Source organism: Delphinus delphis, chromosome 1 (assembly GCF_949987515.2).
Source record: "Delphinus delphis chromosome 1, mDelDel1.2, whole genome shotgun sequence".
Taxonomy (NCBI): Eukaryota; Metazoa; Chordata; class Mammalia; order Artiodactyla; family Delphinidae; genus Delphinus; species Delphinus delphis.
This window is the reverse complement of record NC_082683.1, coordinates 22,138,760-22,152,770: the sequence shown is the minus strand read 5'-3', so window position 1 is coordinate 22,152,770 and position 14,011 is coordinate 22,138,760. Positions and strand designations below refer to the sequence as shown.

General features: G+C 51.8%; 1 protein-coding gene across 1 annotated transcript; it reads right to left on the bottom strand.

Moving 5' to 3' along the window:
- Positions 1-7,515: 7,515 nt before the first annotated feature.
- Positions 7,516-9,014, bottom strand: RAB42 (RAB42, member RAS oncogene family). The gene is made up of 2 exons (XM_060003143.1): positions 8,776-9,014; positions 7,516-7,980 (listed from the first exon to the last, which is right to left on the bottom strand). Exons 1-2 carry the CDS (start codon positions 9,012-9,014, stop codon positions 7,557-7,559), a joined length of 663 nt encoding a protein of 220 aa, XP_059859126.1. The 3' UTR covers positions 7,516-7,556.
- Between the last annotated feature and the right edge of the window lie 4,997 nt (positions 9,015-14,011).

Sequence of the window (14,011 nt, the reverse complement as noted above, 5' to 3'; positions counted from 1 at the left end):
TGGAGAGTGGGGTGTCACCCGGTGATTTGTGGGGAGTCTTCTGACTCGGTGCCTGGGGCAGCTCAGCCCCTCACCCTGGGCACGACACCCTCTATCTTGCTAAGTAACCAGGCCCACCTGATTCCCGGAGCCCAGCATAGTCTGAGCACACGTAGGACTTAATACATGCTGAGGAGCCCAAGGGGTGGCAGGGCTGGTGAATTCCTGTGCTCCAGTGTTGGGAGGGTCTTGGTAAGAGTCCGTATTAAGTGCCATGTTTTATGCTAAGCACCTTCTGTGGATAAGCTTGTTTTCCCAACAGACCTGAAGAAACAAGTGTTTGTCAAGCACTTTGTTTGCAATATCTCATTTAATCCCATTTTCCAATGAGGAAACTAAAATTTAGAGTTTAAGTAATTTACTCAAGATCACACAGGTAGGACTTCCCTGGTGGCGCAGTGGTTAAGAATCCGCCTGCCAACCAGGCAGGCGGATTCTTCCCTGTTCTTCCCTGTTCGAGCCCTGGTCCGGGAAGATCCCACATGCCGCGAAGCAACTAAGCCCGTGCGCCACAACTACTGAACCCACGTGCCACAACTATTGAAGCCTGCGCACCTAGAGCCCGTGCTCTGCAACAAGAGAGGCCACTGCAATGAGAAGCCCGCGCACCGCAACAAAGAGTAGGCCCCACTTGCCACAACTAGAGAAAGCCCGCACGCAGCAACGAAGACCCAACACAGCCAAAAATTAATTAATTAATTAATTTAAAAAAAAGATCACACAGGTAGTAGTGTTGGTGCTGAGATTTCAACCAAGTCCCTCTGACTCCAGAACCTGCACTCTTAACTGTGCTCTAAACTATCTCACCAGGTCCTGTGGGGACAGAGGTGGGAGTGACAACGCATGCAAAGGTCCGGAGGTGTAAAGAAGTCACTGCATCACTGTGGCTAAAGCACAAGGTGCCACATGAGGAGAGAATGGCCGGAGATGAGCAGGGTAAGCTTGGGGGTGGACAGCCCTCAGGCCTAGTGATGGGGTCCAGTGCTCATGCTTTGGAGGCCGCCATGTGTGTGTCTTGCAGGGGGCGGGGGGAGGTGGTACATAGTGTGGGAGGCCCAGCAGGCTGGCTCTGGGCTTCCCACCTCTCTTCAGCCTGAGCAATCTCTCTTTTACTTGTGGAGGATTTCAGGGCTGTGAGAAAGATCCCATCTGACAAGATTCTGATGCTAAAAACAGGCATATAAACAAAACGTTTGAAAACCACTGCACAGGTAATGGGGAGCCAGTAAAGTTTTAGACGGAGGATTGACGTGATTATATCTACATGTTAAAAACCTTGCTCTGGCTGCCAGTGGAATTGGAAGCAGGCAGGAGGGGGACCAGCCAAGAAGTTGGCTGCAGTTAATTTGGACTAAAGGTAAAGGAATAAGGCTTGAGGTTTTCCTGAGAAAGAATGAACCAAAAGGCAGGTGTAGGAGGTGGTCACAAAAACGGGCGTGAGTTTTGAGGACACAGAAGAAGCCATCTGGGATGAAGCCATCCTGGAGAGGGCCCCTCTTGCATGAGGTGAAGCAGGGAGGAGGAAGACAGAGCTGGACTAAGCTCTCACAGTTCCCTATAGTTAGGAAAGGCCCTCAGAGTCACCAGTGTAGCCTCTTATTTTACAGGTAAGGATATCGAGGTCTGGAGAGATCATGTGGCCTGCCCGTGGTCACAGGGTAGGCCAGGACTCAGACCTGTGCTCTTGGTCCAGAGTTCATCTTTGTCATGGCCACCAACGCCCCTTCTCTTCCTGATGGGTGGGCTCGCCCCCTCAGGCGTGGGTGGTGACCTTTCCTGGCCAGCTGGACCCCCAGGCTCTGCCTCCATGAAGGGCACTGAGAAGTCCACCGCCACTGCCTGGGCGACGCCCTCGACAAAGATGCCCTCCACGTAGTGTCTCAACAAGGATGGTTTGTCCACATTTGGGCCTCTTAGGAGGAGGATGTGGAACTGGTACTGCCAGAGAGGATCCACGTGGTGCAGGAGACCAGCCAGGAGGAGAAGCGAGCCCAGAACCGAAGCATAAACCACGTGGTCTGGGGCTGGCTCAGACTTGCAGTGAGAGACATAGAGCCAGAACCCAAAGGCAATCAGGGGCTTTTGGGTCTAGGGTCCCCAGGATATGCCCAGACCCAGGCTTAGTGAAGCCTCTGGGACAGAGTGCCATTTGAAACCACCATGCAGAACTGAGTCCCTTCAGGACAGAAGCAGGACTTCCACAAAATAGAGGCCCTGTACCGATCCTGAGAAGTCCCCAGGTGTAGCTTGAAAGACCGTGGGCGGCAGACCACAGCCCCCATATGCGAGGATGTCCTTCCTTCTCTCTGCTGGCCTGAGTCCCAGCCCTAGGTCTGTACCGACAGGAGGGAGGGCTGTGCAGTGTGAGGCTTGCCTCTCCCAACACTGGGACTTCCATGGGACATGTCCCAGCCAGGGGCCCTGGAGAAATCCTCCCACACCTGTCAACCACAGACCGAGCACTAGTTCCCCCTCCAGGGCCAGGATCCTAAGAATAACATTAATAAAGAGAAGGGAGAGTAAAACAAGACTGGCCATTCCTGCTGGTATTTGTTGAAGCTGAGTTATGAGTACAAGAAGTTCTTCAAACTACTTTATACTAGTTTTTTTTTTTATTGGAGTATAATTGCTTTACAATGTCATGTTAGTTTCTGCTGTACAGTGAAGTGAATCAGCTATATGTATACATAATATCTCCTTCCTCTTGGACCTCCCTCCCCTGCACATCCCACCCATCTAGGTCATCACAGAGCACCAAGCTGAGTTCCCTGTGCTATACAGCAGGTTCCCACTAGCTAGCTATTTTACACGTGGTAGCGTATTTATGTCAAGCCTAATCTCCCAGTTCATCCCACCCTCCCCTTCCCGCCCCACCCTCCCCCCCAACCCCGTGTCCACACGTCCGTTCTCTACATCTGCGTTAGTTTCTTTACTCTTGGTTATGTTTTAAATTTTCCCTAATGGTATTAAAAAGCCCCGCGTTCCCCTGCCAAAGGCAGCCTCCCCAAGGGAATCAGCCCTGGCCTTGAAGAGCTACCCTCTAGTGGGGCAAAAAGGTACAACAGTGCCTGAAATCTGCAAAGAGAGCCAACTTGTTAGTGCCCTGAAGGCTCAGAGAAGGAACTGGTATGTTAGGCTGGACTAAGCCTTGAAGGGTGAACAGAGTTTTGACAGATATGGAGGAAGGTCATTCCAGGCACGGGAAGGACACATGAAAGACACAGAGGGGGCTTGTTGGCAGAAGGAACTTAACATTTATTAGGCACTTAACACACGTCGTCATATTTAATCCTCTAACAAACCTGTGAGGTAGGACTCATTCTTATTTCACCATGAAGAGACTGAGGCTCAGAGGCAGAGGATAGATCTGGGTTCCCACCTAGATTGCTTCCGTTCCAGCCTGTGCAGTGTGGGTGGGATGGGTCTTCCCTCTTCATCCACTAGGTTTCAGTGGCTCCCAGAGCAGGCATTGTTGTCAGAAAGGGCCCCATGGGTGGCAGACTTTTGGCTCTGTTCCTTCTAAAGGGCAAAGGGGATGGATTCAAGCCTGGATTGCAAGGTTTTCAGGCTGAGGAAGCAGCTCATGGAAAGCCTTGGAGGCCAGGTAGCCTGACCTTGTCCATGCTGCTATGGTTGGAGGATTTGGCCAGGGTGCTGCCTTGGAGAGCTAGCTTTGCTTGCTCAGAATAACCTGGGGATAGACCTGAAGGGACGATTCTGGAACGCCACTCTTGGTAAGAAAGCAGAGCCCAGCCCGTATCTCTGGAAGGGGGTCCGGATCTTTTAAGAGCTTTGTTAGAGTCTGGAATCCTTGTTATTTCCCCAAAGTGTGTACTTTGGTAGTCTCTGTTCCCTAAAAGTGATTAATAGTAAAACCCTCAGGGGAAGAAGGGGACGTCCATCTTGTGAATTCCTGTGTGTGACAAGTACTGCCTTTGATTTGTCATCTAATCCTTTCTAAAACCTTTGAGTTAGGTATTATTATCCCCAACTTACAGATGAGTCCACTGAGGCTTACAGAGATGAAGTGGGTTCCCCAGGGTCCCACAGCTGTACATAGTAGAGCTGAGATTCAAAACCAGTTTTGACCACAAAGCTTGCCCTGTTTTTGGCAGCTGGGATAATGCGATGGTTAGGAGGTGATCTTTTTCTGAGTGGTGCAGGCAGATCAGATAATACAGGGAGAGGGGAAAGTGTTGGGGCCTTCCCTGCAAAGGAAACCGCATGTGCAAAGCCCAGGGCTGCAGGTGGTTGGGAACCTGGGCAAAGTGGGTGGAGATGCTGTAGGACCAGATCAGATTGGACTGGGGGGAAAGGGTTCGGATTTTACCCTGTAGGCAGGGGGAGCCAGGGAAGGATTCTAGGAGGGCGGCAGGCAGGTCAAATCTGTATTTTAAAAAGATCCCCTGGGGCAATGTGGATGCTAAATCACACCCTACAGGCCTGAGACCCTCAAGATGGGTGGCACAATCTACACTAAAGACCGCGGAGCCTGAACCATGACAGTGATGGCAAACGGGGTGCAGGGCCTGTTCCCAGGAGAGAGGGCGCCTACTTCTGAACAGTGGGCAGCCCTCAGGAGGGCATGCCCCTCTCGGCCACTTCCCCATTCTCCAGTCCTATTCTGTGCCTTTCCTCTAGTTAGTGGGCTGGGCAGGGCTGCTTCCTACTGCTGGGTCAGAATCACTCTCATTAAAGCCATTTACAGTCTCCAGAGGTTTTGCCACACTGATGGTGCTTGTGAGTGTGGGATCACAGCCTTAAAGCATAAGGTAGGACCTTCTGGGCCTGGCCTGAGGTGGTGGACAAGGCTGTTGGAACACTGAGCTGGCCTGGGGTTTACTGACTGAGCCACGTCAGTTTCCCCTCCTGGACTTTAGGTTCCTGTCTTTGAAATGTACAAGATCAGCCTGACCTTACAAGGTTGCTTCACGGTTAATAATAAGTCATAGAAATAATAGTAATAGTAATAATAATATAATAAGCAATAGAAATAGGTCACAGCGTGTGAGCCCATACATATTGTAGGAATTCACATAATACATTAATCTTCACAACAACCCTGTGAGACATAAACTATTATTATCCCTATTTTATAGATGGGAAACTGAGGCTGAGAGAGATGTGTGACTACAGTCTGCTGAACATTCCTCAAGGGAGACAGTTGGAAACAACGGGCAACATCTCGTCCTTGTTGGTGGACCTTGCCCTGGGTGGGCAGGGCCTTCAGGCTGGTTCTTCCACAGTCGGCCAGGATTCTGAGAGGGGAGAAGCTCAGTTTTTTCTTTCTTTCTCCAGGGACTTGGGGATTTTTTTTTTTTTTTTTTTGAGCACCTGACAGCCAAATCCCCACCACCATCCTCAGGACCAGCTGCTCATCTCCCAAACAAGCTTCAGTTTAGTAGACCTGTACTCCTGTCCGGGGAAGCTCTGGGAGATGAGAACACACAGACCAAGTTGAGGGTCAGTTCCTGCTTCTTCACTTCATTCTAGCACTCAGATCGCCAGTCAATTCCTAGAAAGAGCCCAGCTCTCCCTTGCCTCAGGGCTCCTCCCTCACTTACTGGTTTCATTTAACTTCTCTAGGCCTCAGTCTCAACATCAGTAAAATGGAATAATAATACTATAAGAAGTGCCCAATCAATGCTGGATACTGTTCCTTCTGCCTAGATCTCTACTCTTAGCTCAGCTCTTCCTCCTCCTCCTCCAGGTCTCAGATCAAAGGCCATCTCTTGAGAGAGGCCTTCCTTGACCACCTGCTCTAAAGTAGGCCCCCATCACCCTCAGGCCCATCTTCCAGATCTGTGGTCTTCCTAGCACTTACAACTGGAAATCATTTAGTTCCACTTACAGGTTTTTTCTCTTCCACTAGACCCTAGGACTGCTTTTCTGCCATGTTCACTGCTGTATTCCCAGAGCCCAGATCAGAGTAGATGCTCATTTTATTTATTTATTTTTTGGCCACACACGCAGCTTGCGGAATCTTAGTTTCCCGACCAGGGATTGAACTGGGGCCCGCGGCAGTGAAAGCCCAGAGTCCTAACCACTGGACCGCCAGGGAATTCCCGATGCTCATTTTAAAGCATTTTTTTTTTTTTTTTTTTTTTTTTTGCGGTACGCAGGCCTCTCACTGTTGTGGCCTCTCCCGTTGCGGAGCACAGGCTCCGGACGCGCAGGCTCAGCGGCCATGGCTCACGGGCCCAGCCGCTCCGCGGCATGTGGTATCTTCCCGGACCGGGTCACGAACCCGTGTCCCCTGCATCGGCAGGCAGACTCTCAACCACTGCGCCACCAGGAAAGCCCGGTTGTGCTCTTTTTGCTGTGGCAACTGCCCATGCCCTGCCCATGCCTGCTGGCACAATGACACCCCCAAGATACCCCCTCTATACCTGCTGAGATCCTTCCTTCCATAAAGCCTTCCTGCATTGCTGCTGGACATCTTGTGCCTAGCAGTTTCTGCTGCAGCCTAAGTTCCCCAGGAGGCAGATTCTGAGCGGGAACTCAGTGTGCAGACTTTTACAAGGGGATTCTTGAGGTCAATACTTGCTTGCGGGGAGGAAGGGAAGAAAGGATTGAGCATGAGAATTTAGCTGTGATGTTGTCGTAACAGTGGCCTCAAGTGACCCCATGGAGAGTGATGAAGCTGGGTTTTTCCTTCAGAGTTGTCTAGAGTTGAGACAAGAGGGCCAGGCCTTTGAATAGTGCCCCCACCCCACAATAGACCGAACAGATTGACGCTGGATTGTGGGCTGCCCCGGATGGGTGGGCAGTTCCCAGAGAGATTAAACTGAGCTCCACCACCAGGCAGCACTCCCAGCAGCTGGGAGGTGCAGTGGGGAGGAGGGGAGATCTTGGTGGCTAATCACAGTGTCCACCGTGTGCCCAACAGATGAGCTGTTCATATTCATCCCTGCCTCTCAGATCCAGATCCAGTTCCTGGCTTTGGAGTAGGGGCACTGGGCAGCAACCTGGGTTTGAGGGCACACTTTCTCATCCAAACCTGAGGACCTAAGGAGGCTCCAAGGCTGGCTCAGCCTGAAATTCCCTGCACCTGTCCTGGCCTGTGCAGCAGCGTCCAAACGCTGAGTGGTTCAGCATCTGAGCCCAGGGACGCTGCCAGAAATGGCCACATCCCGGCCAAGGGAGGAAAGAGCGGTGATGACAGTTCTTGCCATTCGAGTCTCATTGTGTGGGAGGCTCTGGCTGAGCGTAGCCCATTCATCATCTCATTCGTGCCCACAACCCCCTGTGAGGCGGGATCTTCTATGAGTTTCTCTGACCATGGAGGAAACAGGCTCAAGGACAGGAAGCTGCACACCTGGCCTCTTAGATCTTTCTAGTAGAAAGGGGCTGAGCTCTTGAGACCCCCAAATCCAGGAGACAAGACTGTACCAGGATACTGTTTATATTAACCCTCAGGATAGATTCTGCCATATGCCCTCCAGAGAGATACTGACACTCCCCATCTCACCAGCACTTATGAGGGCCACACTGCTTTAACCCTTTCCCTCCCAGAGTCAACACTTGCATGGGCCCGGGTGCTGTGTGCTGCTGGGGGGCCTGGGGATTTGGGAGTTCTGGATGAGCCGGACACCCCCCCAGTCCTCCTCCAGTTTGATGTCCCCCTGCTGCAGGGCCTGCTGGATGGCATCAGTGAGGGTGTTGAAGGCCAGGTCCACGTTGCAGTTATTTTTGGCGGAGGTCTCCATGAAGGCCATGCCCAGGGAAGCAGCCAGCTCCTCTGCCTCCTGGGCCGAGACACAACGGGTGCTCTGCAGGTCACTCTTGTGGCCAACCAGCAGGAAGATCGCCTTGTCGGGGCCCTGAGTGGCCATGACCTCCTGGTGCCAGTCTTGGATGTGTTCAAAGGACTTCCTGTTTGTCACATCAAAGACCAGCAGGACACCCACCACATTCCGGTAAAAGGACCTGGTGATGCACCTGACGGTGGGAGGGAGTAAGTTGGCAGGGGCTTATGCCTTCAAGACACCCGATGCAAGACCACGCCCTCTGTACACTGACTGCCTCACACCCCCAAAGCTCATTTCACACTGCCCTGTGCTTCTCTTTCCCCGTATCTGTCTCTCCCAAGTGACTGTGTGCTCCCCAGTTAGTCAGCAGTTTGATTCCCGTACACTCCTGACCATTCCTCCATTCCTAGAGGAAGCCTCATGTTTTCCTGATCTCAGGCCTTTTTTTCCCCACTCTCTGCCTGGCAAACTCCTACACATCCTTCATGGCCAACACGAATCTCTCTTCCTCTCACATCTCCTTTACACCTCCCTCTCTGACCTCTTGTGGGCTCTCTCAGCACCCAGGTCATTCATGCCTCCAAGTTTCAATATCGAACATCCCTCTGGTGAGGGCGCCAGGTCTTTATTTTTATTTGTTTGTTTTTTGTGTTTTTGGTTTGTTTGGCCGCGCCAGGAGTCATGCGGGATCTTAGTTCCCCCACCAGGGATCGAACCCGTGCCCCCTGCGTTGGAAGGCGGTTTCTTAACTACTGGACCGCCAGGGAAGTCCCAACCTGCTGTTATGTGTAGGATGAAGGACTCAAGAGTGAAGGACCCAGGCCCAGGGCAGAGACCCCCCAGCTCTCTACTTGGGCCACTGAGGCTGACCCCTCTGAGGGATCCCCATGCCCAGGTGGACCAGTACTGACCCCGCCCCAGCCAGAGGCCCCTCACGCCAGCCCCTTCTCGTCCCTCCCCGCCCCACCTCCCACCCACCGCGCACCTGAAGCGCTCTTGGCCCGCCGTGTCCCAGAGCTGCAGCTTCACGCGCGGCCCGGCCCGCAGCTGCAGAGTGCGGCTGTAGAACTCGACGCCCACCGTGGGCACCGACTCGAGCTCCGGTTCGGGTTCCGGGATCCCAGGCGCGCCCGCCATGTAGCGCCGCAGCAGCGATGTCTTGCCCACGGCCGCGTCCCCCAGCAGCGCGATCCGAAACTGGTAGCGGCAGCCCCCCGCCTCCATGTCGGACGTCTGGCCTCCCGGGGCCCAGCCACCAACTATGCGGCCCCGCCCCCGCCCAGTCGCAGGGCCCCGCCCCCGCCTCAGGGCGGCCGCTGAGCCACCCAGACCCGGGACTGGAGAACCTGGGGCGTCTTCAGCACCGGGGGTGGGCCCGGACCCCGAGGAAACCACCGGGCCCGGTGGAAACACCTGGACAAGTCACTTCCTTGCTCCGAGCCTCAGTTTCCTCCTCTGTAAAATGGAGATGATAGCCCTTACTTCACGGATGAAGAGATTAACCTAGATAATGTGGGGAGAAGGACTAGGGAGGACCGATAACCAAACGTGCACTGGCCTGGGACCAGCAGCACCAGAGCGTCCACTGTATTCATCCGTTGGGGTGGCTTCTCTCTGCAGCCCCACTCTCTATTAGTCCCCCAGTCGGGCCCCTGCTGCTGCTGGACCTGGAGACACCCCTGAAGAAAGTTGGTTTATAGGTGCTCTTTCCCCGCAAGGTGCCCCTTTCCTGGACCCCCACTGGCCCTGGCCTGGGGCCTCCCGTTCAGTGTTCAGGGTCAACGTTCAACAGCACCCACTGCTTCCTCCCCTCCTGCCTGCACAGGGCCCCAGGGCCCAGAGAGGGACTTGCACACAGGCAGCAGACCACTGCGATTCCAGAGGGAGTGCAGTTTGCTTGTGAACTGGACAGCTAACATTAATGAGGTGAGATGGTCAGTTCCTTATGCTCTGGGACAGCAACCCTTTGAGAAGGCCAGAGTGTGCCCATTTTAGAGCTGAGGAGACTGAAGCTCAGATGTGTGGCTCGTCTCGGGTCACAGTAGGGCTGGGCCTCACATCCAGATTTGTCTCACTCTTCATTACCCCTTGATGTCACAAAAGGGGACCGCAAAGCAAGTTCCCAAAGGACCAGGGCTAAGTGGTCAGGTCCCACTTGGATTAGGGGCAAGGGTAAAGCAGGTACATCTGCATTCAAGATGTACTCCACTCTTTCCAGTGTGGCCTTCTTGACACCCAGGACATAAAGGCTGGAGCTCCGGTCGGTCCCAAACAGCTTGCCTGTTGGTTTAATCCCACTATCCCACTGTGGGCGGGTGTTACCAGTTTAACTTGTTGTGGCAAATTGGCAGTGGGAAGCAGTTCTCACTAATGCAAACCATCATATCATCACATTTCCTCCTTACACAACCTTGTGAGTAGCTGTTAGTCTGCCCAGTGTTGCTGTTGTTGTTGTTTAATATTTATTTATTTGGCTGCATTGGGTCTTCGTTGTGGCACGCGGGCTTCTCTCTAGTTGCAGTGTGCCGGCTCTAGAGTGTGCAGGCTTAGTTGCCCGCGGCACGTGGGATCTTAATTCCCCGACCAGGGATTGAACCCATGTCCCCTGCATTGGAAGGCGGATTCTTAACTACTGGACCACCAGGGAAGTCCCTGCCCAGTGGGTTTTTTTTGTTTGTTTTTTTGTTTTTTGCGGTACGCGGGCCTCTCACTGTTGTGGCCTCTCCCGTTGCAGAGCACAGGCTCCGGATGCGCAGGCTCAGCGGCCATGGCTCACGGGCCCAGCCGCTCTGCGGCATGTGGGATCTTCCCAGACCGGGCCACGAACCCGTGTCCCCTGCATCGGCAGGCAGACTCTCAACCACTGCGCCACCAGGGAAGCCCCCCTGCCCAGTGTTTTTTACAGATGAGAAAACTGATGCTCAGAGAAGTTAAGTAACCAGCCCAAGATCACTCAGCACGAAGACAGACTAGCTGCAAGTCTGTTTCTGGCTGGACAGTTTGGGGACCTGGGAAGGCCCAGGTTTTCTTGTGGCTAACTCTAAGCAAATCTGTGAGAAGACATTCTGTTAGGTCTCCTAGTAATCCTGGCTTTTGGTCACCTGCACTAGCCTGAAGGGTCCCAAGTCTCTGCTTGCCTCCACCTCCAGGGTGGCGGGGGGGCATCAGCTAGGGTATGTGTGTTGGGGAAGGAACCCGCCCGGCCAGCTCTGCCCAAACCAGGAAGGTCTGCCCCACTCCCACCTGCCCCACTAATTCTTCCATCGGGATGTTCTTATCACCTTGCTCTGTTCAGCTGGAAAAACAGTTTTTGCGTCAGGGCTGTGCAGATCTTCCTCCGCCCATTCCACCCCCGCCTTTCTTTACCCACCACTGGTGCTCCAGCCATGCTGAACATCTTGCCTCTTCTCAGCCCTCTGCCAGGAACACTCCCCTTCTGCTCATCAAAGGGTAACTAACCCCTACTTCACTGGCCAGTGAGGTCACAGGCCCTTTTGTCCACTGTCTCCCTTCTAGGCTCAGGCCTCTTGAGAACAAGGACCAGTGGCTGTATCCTCAGTGCTTGGCACAAAGTAGAACTTGGTAAATATTTATGGTTGAATGAATGAATGAATAAAAGTGGATAAATGCTATTCGTTCATTCATTCACTCATTTATTCATTCAAACACCACAACAGAGCTGGACTGAGGGAGCTACGGGGTCAGAGAAGACCTCTTGGAGAAGGTGAAGCTGAAGTTGGGTCTCCAAGAACAAGTGGGAGCTGGGGAGGTCAGGGAGGAAGCGCACTCCATGCTGGGGCAGCTGGGCAAAGGCAGAGGCATGAAACAGCTTGAAAGGCAGTTTGAACCCAGACGTCCCAGAAGCCTTTGCAGTCAGCATGTGGGCAGAGTGCACTGTCAGCATCGGACTCCTTGAACTTCCTCTCCTAGACGTTCCTGCTGCGGGTTGGGGTCATGTGCCTGTCCCTGACTGCACCTGGTGCTGGAATCCAGATGTCAGCTGACTTTGCCATGGACTCCCTATGTGACGCAGGGGGCAAGTCATTTCCCTTCTCCAACCTTGCTTCCCCTTCTGCTAAGTGAGGCAAATCATGGCACCCACCTCACAGGATGGTTCTGGGGTTACTGTGTATCGTAGCAGGTGCACATTTGCATTAGACAGATCTTAGTTTTAGTTCCAAATGATGCTTACTAGCTATGTGGCCTTGGCCAAGTTTTATTCATTCATTAATTCATTCACTTAGTAATTATTTCAATAAATGCTGGCCATCTTTTACATACTTGGCACTTAAACAGCCGTGGGGAAAAAAGACACAATTCCTTTTCTTGAAGAGCTCACTTGTAATGGGGAAGACAGAAAATAAACTCATATAAAATGTGATGACAGGGAGCAATAAGTGTTATAAGTAACAAGCCATAGCTTGAAGGGTGGCAGGGTGCTATATCAAAATAGGGTGGTCCGGGGATTTCCCTGGTGGTCCAGTGGTTAAGATTTTGCCTTCCAATGTAGGGGGCGCAGGTTTGATCCCTGGGTGGGGAGATAAGATCCCACAGTCCTTGCAGAGAAAAAAAACCCCAAATCGTAAAACAGAAGCAATAATGTAACCAGTTCAATCAAGACTTTAAAAATGGTCCACATCAAAATAAAAAAAAATCTTCCAAAAAAAAAAAAAAATAGGGTGGTCCGAGGAGGTGACATCTGAACAGAAAAACAGGGGAAGAGAGGGAGCGAGCAGCGTGGCTGTCTGTGATATACAGCGAGGACAGTTCCAGGCAGGAAGAACAGCAAGAGTGAAGGCCCTGAGGTTGGAGCAGGTAAGGGATATGCCAAGAGCAGAGGCCAGAGAGAGGGAGCTGAATGAAGGGGGAGCAAGTGGTGAGCAATGAGAGCAATCACCTGTGGCTTCAGAGGCCAATCATGGGGACTTCAACTTTTATTCCAAATGTGGGATCTTCCCTTACCGGGGCATGAACCCATGTCCCCCGCATTGGCAGGCGGACCCTCAACCACTGCACCACCAGGGAAGCCCATGGTCAACTGATTGCCAAAGCAATTAGATGGAAAAAGATGATCTTTTACAAAATTGAAGGTGGAACAATTGGATAGGCAATACGCAATAAATAAAAAACCAAACCTTGACTCCTACCTCACATGATACACAAAAATTAACTCAAAATGTATCATAGATCTAAATATAAGAGCTAAATGAGCCTTAGTCTCATTATTTTAGAGACTTACAGTTTCATTTTTTTCACATTTATTTATTTATGGCTGGGTTGGGTCTTCGTTGCTGTGCGCAAGCTTTCTCTAGTTGCAGTGAGCGGGGGCTACTCTTCATTGCAGTGCGCGGGCTTCTCATTTCAGTGGCTTCACTTGTTTCGGAGCTCGGGCTCTAGGCGCGCGGGCTTCAGTAGTTGTGGCACGCGGGCTCAGTAGTTGTGACTCACGGGCTTAGTTGCTCCGCGGCATGTGAGATCCTCCCAAATCGGTGTCCCCTGCATTGGCAGGCGGATTTTTAACCACTGGACGACCAGGGAAGTCCAGAAATAGTCAGATTCTTGACGCATCTTAAAGGTGAACACAGGATTTGCTGATGCATTGGAAGTGGCATATTAGAAGAAGAGGGGTCCTGGGTCACCCTAAGGACTCACTGAGATGGGGAAAAGCAGGTCTAGAGGAGGAAAGACTGTGTTCTGAGAAGCCTATTAATAAATAGGCATCCAAGTGTAGATGTCACGGAAGCAGCAGGATATCAAGTCTGGAGCTCAGAAGAAAAGCGGAAACACATTTGGAAGTCATCAGAAAGTTTCTTAACCCTCATACAGTCTGTCGCGCCTTCTCCACAAAATGGGAATAATAGTAACACTTCTTAAAGTGTAAGTAAGGATAAAAACGTTTTAAAGTGTATGTAAGGATGAAAACTGATGAATAGATTAAGCACAGAATAGGTGCTTAATTCTTGACAATTACTACGTTTTTATATTGACGCTTATTCATTCTATGGACAAAACGTGCACATGGCACAGTGATTATGAGTGTGCTGTTTGAGATGAACTTCCGCATTCCAGTCCTTACCTCACTTGCTAGCTGTGTGATCCATTCCTCAGTTTCCTTGTGTGAAAAAGGCATAATTATAATACCCACACACAGGGTTAATGAAAACTAGCTGAGATAATGGAGCACAGTGTACTTAGCAAGCACTCAATAAAATTTATCTATC